The sequence below is a fragment of the Xiphophorus couchianus genome, chromosome 9 (genome assembly GCF_001444195.1).
Source record: "Xiphophorus couchianus chromosome 9, X_couchianus-1.0, whole genome shotgun sequence".
NCBI classification, from domain to species: Eukaryota; Metazoa; Chordata; class Actinopteri; order Cyprinodontiformes; family Poeciliidae; genus Xiphophorus; species Xiphophorus couchianus.
In genome coordinates, this window is record NC_040236.1 from 13,929,391 (window position 1) to 13,944,418 (window position 15,028).

Consider the following 15,028-nt stretch of genomic DNA (forward strand, 5'->3'; position numbering starts at 1 on the left):
TTTAGCAACATTCTGAGAAGTATAAAGTCAGACGGGATATAATTCTTTGAGATGTCAATATTTACGTCTGCACCACAAGCCAGGCAAACGCCCAATTGTCAAGTGAAAAAAACGGTGCCCTGTTACCTAATAGGCAGCCTAACAAAAGGAGGTAAGTCCTCTGACGGGTCTGCTCCTTTCATCAGCTCAGGAGCCATATCTTTAGAGCCACACCTTCCCCTCCTCCCACTCTTCCTTGAATCTTCCCTCCGGTCCCGCAAACCAGAAGGTATGGCACTATAAAACCATACCCAACTGTGCTGCTAAGCAGTTTTTCCCCTTGTACTACTTTTACTTTTGCTGCTTTAAGTTATAAAACTCAGATGTGGCCTGATTCAAAGAGGCAGTGCGGGTGTGAATATTTCTGACTTGTCCAAACAGGCACATTTTGTGGAGCTTCAGCCATGACGTTTGCCAATTTCAGACCAAGTTACATAACTGCAGAGTGTTGAAATGTAAGCACAAGTAAGCTGAAGTTCTTGCTATTATTTCTTTTGCCTTGACAGTTCAAAGCTGGGTCAGATGAAGGCGGGTTTGATGCTAAGGTTGGATTTTCGATCAACTAGAGGATTTTGTCAATAACCAAACAGTTTTTTAGTTCATGTTTTCAGGCATGTATGAAGTAAGAAACAAAAGTGTATATAATTTTAAAATGCTGAAAAAATACATTTTTAACCCAGATATATGTGATCTTCCTATTATTTGACAGTTTAGTTTAAGTTATTTTGATTTGACTAACTAGTTCTACCAACACAGGAACTAGTTACGGTTACCAAAGTATGCAGCACTTATAAAGAAATTACAGTATCTGAATTGCTAAAATTTTCCACCACACTTTTCAGACATTTTGTTTAAGCAGAATAACCCACCCCTCTACCGGTTCATGCACATTGCTGGTCAGCTGGTAGAGATAGGGCTCCTCATTTTTACCATGATTACAAGAAAGACTAATGTAGTCATTTGAAAAAAATAAAAAACAGAAGACATTTAAATATGGAAACTAAAAGATCATCACTCTTTTTATATAGTTGCTGAGAAGTGCTAGTCAGCTGAAATCCAGCTTCAAAACTTGTTCTTTGCTGACACAGCTCACTAATCTGGTCACCCATTACTCTTATTAAGCATGATGTGTTTAGAAACTACAGTGTGGAAGCTACAAACATCATGACTGGTAAACAGCAGAATGTAGGCTAGATAATTGTGCAGCTAACTAACCAGCTAATACCAGCTGGTGTTACTCTATAGGGCTAAAGAGCAAAAAAAATCATATTGACTTGGAAAATACAGTTAAATGTAGCATGTTTTCTTTATATGTTTGCTTAAATCTGCCTGAAAATTGAAAACAACAATAAATGAACACCAGAGACATTATGGCTGTACTTATAAAGTACTTATATATATATAAAAAAAAGCTATTAGACCATTCTATGAATTTCAATTTATGTTAAAACAATGGGAAACTGTGGGACTTTTACTCAAGAATCTCACACAGGCCCACACCTTGTTTGGCATAAAACCCTTTTAAATTATGCTAATACAGCTACTGGTCACATACACCAGCCCATCAACACAATATATTCAAAAGTCAGCATGATTAGAGAAGGCCAGCGAAAATAATTGTCTTGTTTAACAAGCTGTTTTCTTGCAACGCTTGATAGAAAACGCTCACATTTTTATATATCAGGGGAAGACCTTTTCCAGCAATGTGTTTTGTATTTTCTTATCTGCTGCAGTGAGAAAGCGTCCAAACAGCTGATGTGCTACTGCCAGACCAATGAAGTTTGAAAAACAAATAAATAGAAACGTAGTCAAAACTCGTGAAACTTGATGAAAATGTTACCAACATCATAAGAACGTCCACATATAGATTAAACTTTTGCATGTGAATGTCTACGTGGTTCATTCACTTCAGTTCTGCTAGATAACACTGCGCATGCGCAAGAAGGAATCCAAACTTCTTTTTTTTTTTCCATTTTTTTTTTCATTGCAGACCAACGCCTTGCACTGTGGCACAATCACGCCCGCGAGTGAATCAATGACATGGTCTAATGAGACGCTTTACACCCGTGGAGGTACATGCGAAGCCTGCCGAAACCAGTTCAGCAGCCTGACAACATTACAGCAACAAAACCAAAAGTATGCGCGCAGCGGTGGGGTTAAAAGCGAGAGGAAAGAAGTAGAGCAGGAGGAGGAGATAGTCTCACTTTTTCTCGGAGCTCCCGTTCACCGTCCAGTTCTCTCTGTAGGACCTGAGCCCGGTCCTCTGCGTCGTCGGCCTGCTGCTGCAAACTCTGAATCTTCCTCTTCACAGCTTCCAGAGAGTTCAAACCTGCCATTGTTCCCTGTTTTTGTTACTTAAGACTAAACGTAGAGGGAAAAAAGAATTGGGTTGTGCAAAAAAAATAAAAAGGCGTGAGCTACAGCTTCCAACTTACTTAGTCAACCCAGTTGAATAATTTAAAATGTTAGTAAAATAATAATTACTTTGATCGCTTGTTTACAGAGACAAGAAAAACAAAACACTAGATGTACGTCCCTGACTGGTAAAAAAAAAAATAAAAATGATTCGTTCAAGTCCGGTAGGGGGGACAAAAAAGTTAAATAAGTGAGAAGTGTGAGTGTCCAGGTGATCTCCAAAGATGGCTCCTGGTCTGTGGGAATGAAAGGATCATGAGAAGACCAGATAGTCGTCCTCAGGAATGTGCGCAGCAGGTTTTGGTCCCGGGTTTGAGGAGGATCACAGACGGTGTGCGGAGAGGAGAGCAGAAAGAGCCGGAGTGAACAGGAGGGAGAGCGATGATTGGTGAGGTCAGAGAGGGGCGGGACGTTTTTATGAGCGTGTGTGTGTGTTTAAGAAGGTCTGATGTGAAGTAAAAGGAAAAACAGGACTAATTAATTAATCTGTCAATAGTAGGTTTATCGTTTTGTCATTCAAAGCTCCACAATCTGATTTTCTCTTCAGTGAACAACAACCTTCAACATTAGAGTAAAGCTAAATATCCAGTTGCATCACAGTAAATCAGAATGTCATCCGAAAGGCAATTCATCTCGATATTTCAGTTAAAAAAAGTAAATCTTGGATATCGATTCGTTACGCACAGAGTTGTTAATTTCAAGTGTTTTCTGTTAATTTTGAAGATTATGCTCGCATCCTATCAGCTCCTCTGAAAAAATGAATTTTATTTAAGACCAGTGAAAATATTCACATACAGTAACAGCACCCTTGATGGTGGCTCTTTTTGCATTAATTACTGCATTTACCTACCCAGGTAATTACCTCTTAGCCCAGGTTAATGACTTCTGACATTGCTCCTCAGGAGGAGTCACTTAATACAAGGATATGTGACATTTGCAGCCCATTTTTGGGATACGGGAGGCTCATGACACACTCCCTCTACCTTGTGAATACCTGCATACTCTGGAATGGGCTGTGATTATCATAGTTGCCTATCCACCTTTTTTTTTTTTTTTCCACCTTCCCACTTCTCCAGTCAGAGGCTTCTTCAAAGTCGTTGCAATACAGACCGCTACAGAAGATCTTTCTTGCCCACAGGCATCACCATCTACAGTAACTCCTTAATTAAATGAGCTACAGGTACATTTAATTTCTCTTTGGGGTCAATGAAGTATTTTTAAGTTGAATTTAATTGAATTACCATCCTTGCAGAAGGTGTTAATGATTGTCATCTATAGTCCCCGTTATCGTGTACCATAAAATGGACATATACACATCCCCAATGTTCAAGAAAAAAAAATCCACAATGCTCAACGTTGGACTTGTTGAGTTTAGGATGATGTGTTTTCTGACCAACATCGTATTTTACATGTAGGACAGAAAGTTCAGTTGTTTCATTTCTCTCAACCGTGGATCACTGCATTTCCTCCAGTTACTATGGACCTCTGGGACTTTACTGATTAAAGTTCTCCTTGCCTGGCTTGTTGGTGGACAACCACGACTCACTCCATAAACAGCTATGCCATGCCGTTTATTCACTCTCACATGAAGGATTCAGCAATACAATGTGAAGTTGTTTAAAGTTTGGGATGTTGTTTCATAACCTTTGAAACTTCTTGCAACTTTATTCCTGACCTGTTTGGTGTGCTCACTAATATTTTCTGGCAAATCTTTGATGTCTTCATTTAAAGTTGTCATTATTCTGAGGTTTTGTCACACCTGTGTGGAATATATTTATAAGAAATAGTCTGTCTGGATGCTCTAACTAAACTTGGAAGGCGTTGGATATTTGAGACACTTGCTTGAAACAGTTTAGCTCATGGTAGTAAGGTAATAGGGCTGCACAGTGGTGCAGTTGGTTGCACTGTTGCTTTACAGCAAGAAGGTCCTGAGTTCCATTCCTGTCCTGGGGTCTTTCTGTTTGTATGTTCTCCCTGTGCATGCGCGGGTTCTCTCCGGGTACTCCTGCTTCCTCCCACAGTTCAAAAACATGACTGTAAATTCTCCTTAGGTGTGATTGTGTGTGTGCACATGGTTGTTTGTCCTCTCTGTCTCTGTGTTGCTCTGCGACAGACTGGCGACCTTTCGGGCGAGAGGCTAATGTTCCGCCTCTCGCCCGAAACATTAGCTGGAGACAGGCACCAGCACCCCTCCCGACCTCATTAGGGACAAGGGTGTTAGAAAATGGATGGATAGTAAGGTAATATTAATCTTTTACTGTATTAACAACTTCAAATATTCAGTGTAAATGGTTGTGCTTTTGAGGAACCATGCGGAGTGTTTGGCATAAAAGAGAGAGCAAACATCCACGAGTCCCCCACCTGCCAGCACAAAATGATGGGCCTTGAGTTGGTGTAAATCTGATTGATGCCCCTCCTCCCCCCTTCATGTGTCCCTCGCAGACTTGCCTGTGTGTTTACCCTCATCGTCTCCTATTCACATGACCAGCCTGGGAACAAACAGTGCTGCGTGAACTGGACAGGGAGGCAGCAGAGCCCAGCTCAGAGTCAAACATGTTTGCAGAAAGAAGAAAATCCTCTCAAATCAGTCTCATGTGTTGATCGAGACTCCGCTCTCTGATTTGCCCCTTGCACCGGAAAAGCTGGAAGCCCTGATATTTATTAGACACAGGAGTGTGGGACTTTCTGTTTGCCTTAGCTGCATTCTTCACATACCTCTACCCCTCTCCAACCCCCTCCTTCTCTCTTTCTGCTTTCTCCGCCGCCACAGCAGACTAGCTTTACCGCTCAGACTGTAACTGTTGCTGCTGTGAGTTATAAATCCACACACAATGACTGAATGGTGCCATCTTTATCTCCACAGGCTACACAGAGGTTGGGATCTTGCGCTCAGAAGTACGGACTCCGTCTGGTAGCCTGAGCTAACAATAAACAGTCATGACCTAAATATTGGCACCTCTGCTCTGGTTCCCTTTTAGAAAACACAACTTTTTTCTTTTGCTAAAGGCTGCTTCAGAGCAGCTTAGAGGTTTTCTGGACAGTTCTCTGAATTCACATGTGTAATGACTTGACTGCTGCCTCTAATGAGTGACATGCCGAGGAGAATTTGTGCAAGTGGAGCAGAACATCTTTACTTCTTGTTATTGTCTTTTCACTGGCTTCACTGGGAATGTCATACATTCAAAGGAAACATCTGTCTTTCTACTTAAGAGTTTTAACTCCAGACAGTTCGGGTTAGAAGTTTGAATCCACAGATTTTTATTATTTATTTCTTCTTTTAGGGAGGTGAAATTATTACATAGCATGCAAAAGCAATATTTGAATTTATCGCTGATTCTTTCTAATCCAGACATAATAAAGATTATTAATCAAATCTGCAGCTTCTGACTTCTATTTGGGTAAATGTCCTTAGGGAAGTCTCATGTTTTTAACCATTGAGAAGCTTGTGGAACAATTCTGGCAAAAATGTTTGACCGCTCTTCAAGACCGAATTGGTCGAGTTAATTTACTTAAATTTCATTAGTTTTGTATAGACTTGGCTTTTAAGGACATGTAATGTCAGGGCTTTTGGGAAGGATAGAAAAGAATCAAAATGTTTTCATTCTAAAGCTGATTCCAGTTCATGTTCCTGTTGGAATACCCATTCGTGTGCAAGTTTCAGCCATTTGATCCAAGCTGACCAGAAATGGAGCTTCTGTACTGAAACCACTAAAGCTGAAATATACAGTAATTTACTGTTATGAACATGGACAAGCCAAATGTCTTTTGAGAAAAACGGAGTACAATAACATCAGATATGTTCAGAGAACTGAATCTCTCAAACCAAAGAAGACTAGAAATGAAGATGGTAGCATTATGCTGTGGTTCTTGCACTGCATTCTTGCATTTTCATAAAACAATGTGAACAGAATCTTAAACCAAACAAGATTGAATTGAAACAATTTGAAAGCCCTCAAGTCAAATAAAATAAAACTTTGTGGATTCTGCTTAAAGACATGAACTAATTTCAAATGAGCTCCACAAATTCTACCAAAAGTTATGGATGAATTGCAACATCCTAAGATATTTAGAATCATACTAGGGCTGTGTGTTAAAACTTCGACCTGTATGCTTAATTTTAACTCTGCCTGGATCAAAGACAATACACCACAAAATAAAATTCATGTAAACAATACAGTTTTTCCTCATGTTGTGCATTTTTCCGTCTTAGAAAAACCATCACAAAACTGATGTGATATTTATGCTCATGTGGAGTGTTCGCATCCGATCTGTGTTTATGTTCAGTCTGCAGATTTGTAAACTGCCCTTCAAGAGTGCAGTTTATAATTTTTTCCTGTGAGGCTTCTCGGAGTCGTCCTCAGATTGTGTTCAGTCACTGCGTTAAGACAATCCTGCATGGCCCGGGACACCAGCTGTGAGTGCGTACGGCAAGGCCCTCCCTTGTCTTTGTGTGCACACAGAACAAAGCTGCATTTCCCTGGGATTTCCTCCACATGAGGCTCTAACAATGGCACATCTTGAAGAAGGTTAAAGGAGTTTTGTCCTTAACTAAACTCTCTCTGCTCAGCTTGCTTTGTTTTTTTTAAATTTATTTTTAAATTTAAATCATTGGATTCTAATTTGTTTTTGTTAATATGCCATTTTACCAACAAACTATTTCGTCTTTGGTGTGGATGTTAACAATTTATTGCCCTTGACTTAGCCTCTTTTCTTTGCTTTCCACACACACAAACACATAATTACAGACTCAGGCAACAAAACACACTCTTGTGCACAAGCATGCTCTCTCCCCAATGCCAGAGGAACCAACACTGACAGAAATACAGTCTTGTGGTTTGTGGTGATGCTAGCAATCTAAAATATGGTATTTCCACCCAGATTGTACTGATTAAGCTGCATAGTTTAGGGTTTTTACTTCTACACCAAGTTATGTTTTATAAAAAGGATTTTTTTTAACCCTGAAGGTTTTTGGACAGACCCCTTAAGTCTGTTTAGGTCAATATTGATTTATTCTGAGAACTGCAAATACAAATTACTAAAAAGAAAATTGAAAAAAAAAAAATGAAGGAAGCAATTTCATCAGATTTGTTTATGGTCCCATTCTCCAGTATGTCAAATGTTTATCATTTTGCCTCTAATTGCTAAAACTAATGCCACAAATAAGAAGATGTGAAAACAATCTATGTGTAAATTTAAGCCATTTTACAATCTGTGGTCACTTTAAATATTTATATATATATTATGGAACCAGAGTAGCTGCAAGAACTAAGACTCATTTATCTCTGACTTGTATTCGAATCATTTACAGCAAGGTTTAGCATTAGACAATATCAAGTAACTTTTGGGTACTATTGTACCCAAAAGTATCCCGTAGGGGAGTCGTTCAAGTCCGGAAGGGGACTTGAACGACTCAAACCTTTCCCTAACCAAAAACGTTTTGCAACGTGAGGTTCAAACACAGAGCTAAAGAAAACAACGGTATTGTTCAGACAACAGCTCCTCTAAAAAACTAGCACAATGTAAAGTCACATACATAACACCAACAACGGGAGTCAGAAGTTGAGTTTAGTCAGAGACTTCTACACCAATCATTGAGTGAAAAATCTAACCTTTGGGAACAAGACATCTCTTAACTTTAATATATATTCTGTCATTTTAAAAATAAATATTTTTATTTTTGAACGGAGCACTTTGTTGCTGGTTGTTTGGTGGAGTTAAATCTGATCCCGATATATTATGTACAGTACAGACCAAAAGTTTGGACACAAAAGTTTGTGTGTCCAAAGGTTTGGACACACTTTCTCATTGAATTCAATGAGAAAGTGTGTCATTTGGTCTGTACTGTATATTGAAATGCCTTGCTGCTGAAATGTGCTATACAAATAAAATTTGATTGATTGATTGATTGATAGTTTTATAGCTTAAAGGTGCCGGATTGTGATGTACAAACTGATGTACAGTTGCTCTGTTTAAAATTTTTTCAGGTATTATTTTTGAAATTTCCCATCTAAATATTTTCTGTAGCAACATATTTTCTGTTTTGTCTATGAAGGAAAGCGTTGGATACATGAAGGTATGTATATTCTGGAAGGAACTTTGAAATAAAAATTTTAAAAATAAGCACCTTATAAATGTCTCACTGAATGCCAAAAGTAAAAAAAATAATTTTACTGTTTAATAATGACGATCTGTGTTATATTTTGCTTTTTTTAAAAAAAAGATCTGGGTGAATGTGTGTATTTGACTAAACGGATTGCAGGTTAACCACTCGTTTATCTTTTCAGAGTGCTGCACAGGAATGTTACAGTTTCCGAGCGCCAAGCCATGGATCAAAGTAAACCTACAGCTGCTGACGGACCAGCTGTGGAGTAATGGGCCTCTAGTCTCAACTGTTGCCAAGGTAATATGTGTGTAAGTGTGTGGTCTGTTTGTTAACAGAACAAGTGGTTGATGATAGGAGCAGAAGCCTCATGTCTGTTTTCAAACTTTGGCTGGAGGTTCAGTTTAGCTTGTGATGCCAGGTCTGTGTGTGAGTGTGAGTGTGTGTGTGGGTTGGGAGTGTGGGGCTGTTTTACTCACATCTGCAGCTTTCTTCTCAGACAGTTCCAGTTTTTCCTGAGCATCTTTGAGGCCCTCAGAGAATTTGTCCAATTCATCCTCCGTCTGCTTCAGCTTCTTCTGGAGGTCCAGCAGCTCATCCTCCAGCTGCAACAAGACCAGAGGTTACTTCTGCATTAGAAGTTTCATTATTTACAAAATAATGTAAAGTTGGCACTTTTAATGGACTTTCAAGGCAACTTTTATAGCAACTTCGCATTAGAAGTGTCATTATTTACCGAATGTTGTTTCATGACATAGACATTCATAAAGACTCTGTTATGTCGTGTTCATTACAGTGTCAGGTCAGTCTTATGCACATCCTGTCAAATAAAATGTAATCCTATGCTACCTTGAAATAGTTGAATGGTGAACATTTTTAAAACACCTGAAGATATAAGCAAATCTTGCAGCAGCATGACCTTACACTGAACAGTATAGATAAGTACGTACTTAAGCACATTTATTCACAGGGAAACAAATAACAATAAGCTGCATGTTTGTTTGCCTCCCCAAGAATCTCTTAAATATCAACATCACAAAACATTTTTTAGAATTCAGCATAACATTTTTTACGTTGTTCTTACTATCTAGAAGTTTCCAGCTAGTAATCAAGGACTTCCTGCTTCCTTTAAATATTACATATTTTTATAACACTTTTTAGCCATTAAGCTGAATGAAGATCTATATTTGTCTTGCCACCACACAGTCAGCAAGGAAGCCTTACCTGTCCTACCATCACAAACACAAACATATAAACAATGTATGAATATGTAGAAAAGCAACTGATGCCTAGTGTTAAGTGTGGGAGGGGATCTGTGATTCTGTGGGCCCGTTTCTGTCCCAGAGTCCCTGTAAATCTCGTTAGAGTGCAATTCATCATGTCCCGTTTAACTACCAGGAGATTTTAAACAAACATCTGATGGACTACATTAGAAAACTTTAAATAGGTCATGATTGGGTCTTTCAGCAAGGTGATGATCTAAAACATGTGGCCATATTAACATAGAAATTATACATTTATTTATCAATTCCTAAAATTTTTTACTAGTCGTGTTAATGCATCGAACTGGTGCTGTGTCTTCAACACCTCTCCCAACTTATCTTTAAAATAGAATAAAATTATACCTCATAAGTTTAAGCAAAATGTCTCACATCTCATCGCCAATTGTAATTGAGTTCCTGACGTCAGTGAAGCCAAAGTTTTGAACATTACTGATAGCAAAGCGGTGGCTGATTTGAGAGTCTAATTGTGTTTATGATGTAAAGCAACATTTAAATGGCCATGGTAGCTATCAGTCTCTCCTGACAAGAGTGCCAGTGTGCAGCTGATACCTCCGTTTCTCTGTTCGCACAGAGACAGAGACTCAGTTGTTCATCCTAATCAGTGTCACCCTGAGAGCTTGTGAAATTTGTCTGATAATCCAGCTATATTCCACTCGGACGTTCTCTCCTGATGCTAAAAATACAGCCGTTATCGGCGAGAACAGACATCTGGAGCTGCAGGGCTACTGTGTCTTTCTGAGAATGTGTGTGTTTATGTTTAAAGCACCTTTGCAAACACGTTGTGATATCTATTAAATTAAAAACGCATTTTAGGAGCTGGGAGAGGTGGAATGTTTGAGCCAGCTCCTGGGTGGTCTCTATTGATAACCCTTCTTCTTTCAGCAGCTCGAATCAGAGGTTTAAGACAAACGTTTTCAAAATGTAGCTGGAAATGATCGTTAGTTTCTTGTTGCTGACCTAGAAAGTGATTTGTGACCATAAAAAGACACACGATTCAGTATTTGTGTGCAAGATTTGTTCACGCAAAGTTCAGTTTTTCATTTTGGTAATCTTTCCCTTATTGATTATTTCATTTATTTTTTCACATTTAATCATGAGGTTCTTCAATGCAGAAAATGCAGGTCATTTTCTGCAGGTCATTTTCTCAGAAGAACAGAAGAAAACCACTTTGTAAAAGAAAGTAATGATGCCTATAAAAATGTTTAATGGCATCAAGATAAGAGGGATAAGGAAATACTTCACAGTCTATAAAAGTTTTTAGACTGATTCTGTGGGGGAATGATAGTTATTGAAGATAATCTGAGCTCAGGAACTCAATGAAAAATTATTATTTCAGACTGCAGCTCTAAAACTGCAGATACTTTACTTTTAAAACAACATTTTTGATTAATAATAAAATAAAGACTGGGCCATATACTGTTATTAGCTTACTCCCAAAGCTGTATTTTTCCCACCTGTTTGCATTTGTCCTCGGCCGCCTTCTTATCCGTTTCCGCCTGCTCTGCTCGGTCGATGGCATTCTCCTTGTCCAGTTTCAGCATCTGCATCTTCTTCTTGATGGCCTCCATGGTGTCGACTGAGTTCCTTTTTTCTCAGATGTGGGGGAAAGCACCTTAAAAAGTGTTTTTAATGACTCCTGTTGCCTTTTGATGAGGGGAATATGTTCCAGTGGGGCGCTGCTGAGGAACAATAAAAGGGAAAGAGACAGAAAGGGAGAGGACAGAAGGAAGGAGACAGAAAGAGATGTGGAAAGAGATGGAGAGCCCAGCCCTATATGGGTAGTTATTTGGGCTGCAGCAGAACCTGCCTCCTGTCTCCAATCACCCTCTCCTCCTCCTTCATCTCCTCCCATGGTTCAGTACTCCCTCCCTCTATCCAGCCTTCCTCTCCATCCTTTCTCCCCTCTTTTCATTCCTCTCCTCATCCCTCCAATCAGCACTCTGCTTTCACTCCATCCTGACTCCCTGACTATCAGCCTCTCAGCAACTCTCTCCCCCCTATCAAACTGAACCCTCTCTGTGAGGAACGGCCAGGCTGCTCCACTCCACTTACCCTTCACCCTGCCTGATCTCCTTATTTGGGCTGCTGGGTTTTCACATACCAACAGGTCTGGCTTCTACATATAACCTCCTGCAAGTTTTCCATCAGTACACATATCTGACACTTACGTGACAAACATGCGCTTGATCAAATAACGTAAACATACAGAGAAAGATAAGTTGCGATCATATTCTTAACCTTGTATGTCACTTTGTATGTGGCCGTGAAGCTGCATCAAGACCACAGAACTATCTGGTGTGGAGAGCATTTGAAAGAACATTCAGACTGGTGCAAAACTAACTCTGAACATCACCCAAGAAAATATCATCTTTACAATAAAACATGGTGGTGGCACCATCATGCTTTCCTTAAAGGGGCAGTATTACAGTATGTGTTTTCCAGACACACAGTGACATTTTATGGCACAATCTATTGGGTATTTTACCTTCAGTTGTTATAAAAGTGTTGAATGCATCAAACTTGACTCAAAAGACATTTAACTTTGGAATTTAACACATTGATCTTGGGTCCCTGTCTCTTTAAGAAACTCCTGTTCTTTCTGAGACTCCGCCTTCAGCATGTCATCACAAGAACATTCCTCTCATAAGGCTTTAAAATTGTTCTTAGGAGTGTTGCACTGAAAAGTAGTTTGCATGGTGAGCTCAGCAGATGTGCAGTTCCTCCAGGTAATTGCTGCTGCAGCTGATAGTCTAGCAGAGGAGGAGCTGTGTGGAAGTTGATTTTACCTAATGCAGCCCCTTTAGCGTAGTCCGAGATGATGGGAAGATGGATGGAGGTGAGGTAAGATGGAAGAAAACCTCCATCAAGTGGAGGTCAAACTTTCAGAGAGAAGATGCTGAATGGCAGCCATTACATTCTGCAAATGTGTCCCAATACTTAACAAACTGTTTTGGTTTCATAACTGTAGAATGTCATACAGCTTTGTTACACTGCTGTGGCTGTTGCAAGTGCAATTAAAAAAGTGAAAGGAAAGAAATATGATCAAATTTATAGACAGAGTCTGGAAGAAGAGGTTTCTGGTCCTCTGTGCACCTTGTATTAGATTTTGATGAGTGAGCGATGAAACCAGAGGAAATATGGGAACATTGCAGAACAATTTACACAGTCAGCCTGTAAAGAGTGAGAAAATATGCAAAAAAACCCAAAAGAACACATCAGTAGGCAAAAATACATTAGCATGGATGTGTACTGTGGAACTGGACAGCCATGTTGTCAAAAATGATACAAAAGTCTGTTGATTTATTTTAACCAACTTGTTATCTGCATCTGTACAGACTTGATCATGGACTTAAACCATTTCATAAAAAAACCACTAGTAAGTGATTAAAAACTTCAAATAATGTTTGTGCTGGAATATATTTTATAAATGTTTATACAACAGTGTTATCTCTCATAAAATCTAGAAAAGAAACATTCTATATAGCCATAATTTATACTGATATAATATATTTTATGTTGAATAATTACACAAGAGTTGCAGCCAATGAGGTTTCAGTTTTCTCTCTAAATGGAGCCATACCTGAACTACAAGGTGGACACCACTACTGGTCTAAAGACACAAGGAAAACCAACTCCAATTTGTAAATAATCCAATGACGTTTAGAGAATATGTTCTCTAAACGATAGTATAAATTTATAGGCTTATGGTTCAGAGGTATGTTTGTAGAGGAAGCTGAAAAGATCACGCTGGCTACAGTGAAGCCATTACATTGTAATGGCTTTGTTAACTAAAGTGGCCATTATTGCCCTCTGAGTCTCTGTCTAGAGGAATTAACCAAAATTCCAGGAAACTATAGAGAAAAGCTTGTGGACGATAATCCAACATGTTTAACCCAAGTCAGGTGGCTTAAATTCATTTCTGCCAAATATTAAAGAAATATAAGTGAAGTTCTGAATATGAGAAGGTAAAAACATGTTAGTATTCCTATGTGACTTAAAACAGGGATAGGTTTACTCTGATTTAGGCCAGAAAAAAAAAAAAAAGATATAGTCTTTTTATACAGCGTAAACATCTGGTTTCATCTGAAGATCTGAAGTTGCAGCTTAGAAGCTGAAGAACAAATTTAAAGTCAGAATAATGTTTAGCTTATGATGTAGATTGTCTGTATGCCAAAACCACACATTTTCAGTGATCAAACTAGTTTTATTTGAGAAATAGAAATTACAGTTAAAATTGTGAACTAAATTTTATGTTTATCTTGCAGAAAACATGATGCTGTATTGGCTTTTTCCGTAAGTTATTCATTGAAAAAAGAAAGTTTAACCTCTTTTAAAGAAAGACCAGCCTCAGCATTACTTTGCTCTACTTTTTTAAGCAGGTGTTGTTTGTCTCCTGTGTCTGCTGCATGAATGTCACAGAGTTTGACTCAGTGAACATGAGTGATTTCTTGAGTATTTTGCCTTATTGTTGCAAGCGTGCTTCTTTCAGCTCCTTTCCAGCCACAGGAATGCAGCGGATGGATCTGGACTGAAGAAGAATAGCATCCGATCAAAGGGAAATTGGTTTTTTTAAATTATTTATTATGTATGATGAATAACAGATCATGTTGGGGAAGAAGATGCAACCACAGAGGAAAACGTCTGTCAAGCAGAACAAACCTAACAGTCTTCCTAGAACCAAAACAGCAAATCCTTTTACTAAGGGTTCATCAGTGAACTTGTGCGCCTTTGGGGTGGAAACCTAAAGCATGACTCATGTCGGCTGTGAAGAAACTCCTCTTCTGCACCTTTTTGCACCCTTGTAGACAGAAGCACATATTTTCAGTGTGACGTTAAGCTTCTGAACTGCCTGTGATGACGTCGTGCCCTCCACAACCAGCCCCACTTCCCCTCTCACCCTTTCCCCTCAGGCTTAACTGCTGAGGCTGAGGCTTGGCTCTGAGACTGAGGGCAGCATGTTTGAACATCTTTTTAAAACACATCACTGTGGCACAATCTGCTGCACAGTTACTGTTTCACAACTTCAGATGTCATCCCAGATGTACTTAATTAATATGTTGTAACAGACAGCTTGAGTCAAATGACTCCAGTACAGAAAGTGCAGAACATTCAACATGTTTTTCTCTTTTGTTTAATTGATCTAAATTGTTTCTTCCAGCTTAAATGACTTATAGGTTCAATACACAGCTCT

General features: G+C 39.0%; 1 protein-coding gene across 5 annotated transcripts in view; it reads right to left on the bottom strand.

Annotated features, from left to right (window-relative positions):
- The window catches only part of tpm4a (tropomyosin 4a), a 27,212-nt gene extending 15,618 nt beyond the window's left edge, over positions 1-11,594 (bottom strand). The window contains exons 1-2 of one of the 5 annotated variants that reach the window (XM_028028334.1): positions 2,524-2,822; positions 2,244-2,400 (exon numbers count right to left, since the gene is read on the bottom strand). In XM_028028334.1, coding sequence (XP_027884135.1) covers positions 2,244-2,375 — 132 coding nt within the window. In that variant the 5' untranslated portion in view covers positions 2,376-2,400; positions 2,524-2,822. Of the gene's footprint in view, positions 1-2,243; positions 2,824-9,033; positions 9,160-11,291 lie in introns of those variants that run through there. The other 4 variants (XM_028028331.1, XM_028028332.1, XM_028028333.1 and 1 more) reach the window with 4 other exon arrangements.
- Between the last annotated feature and the right edge of the window lie 3,434 nt (positions 11,595-15,028).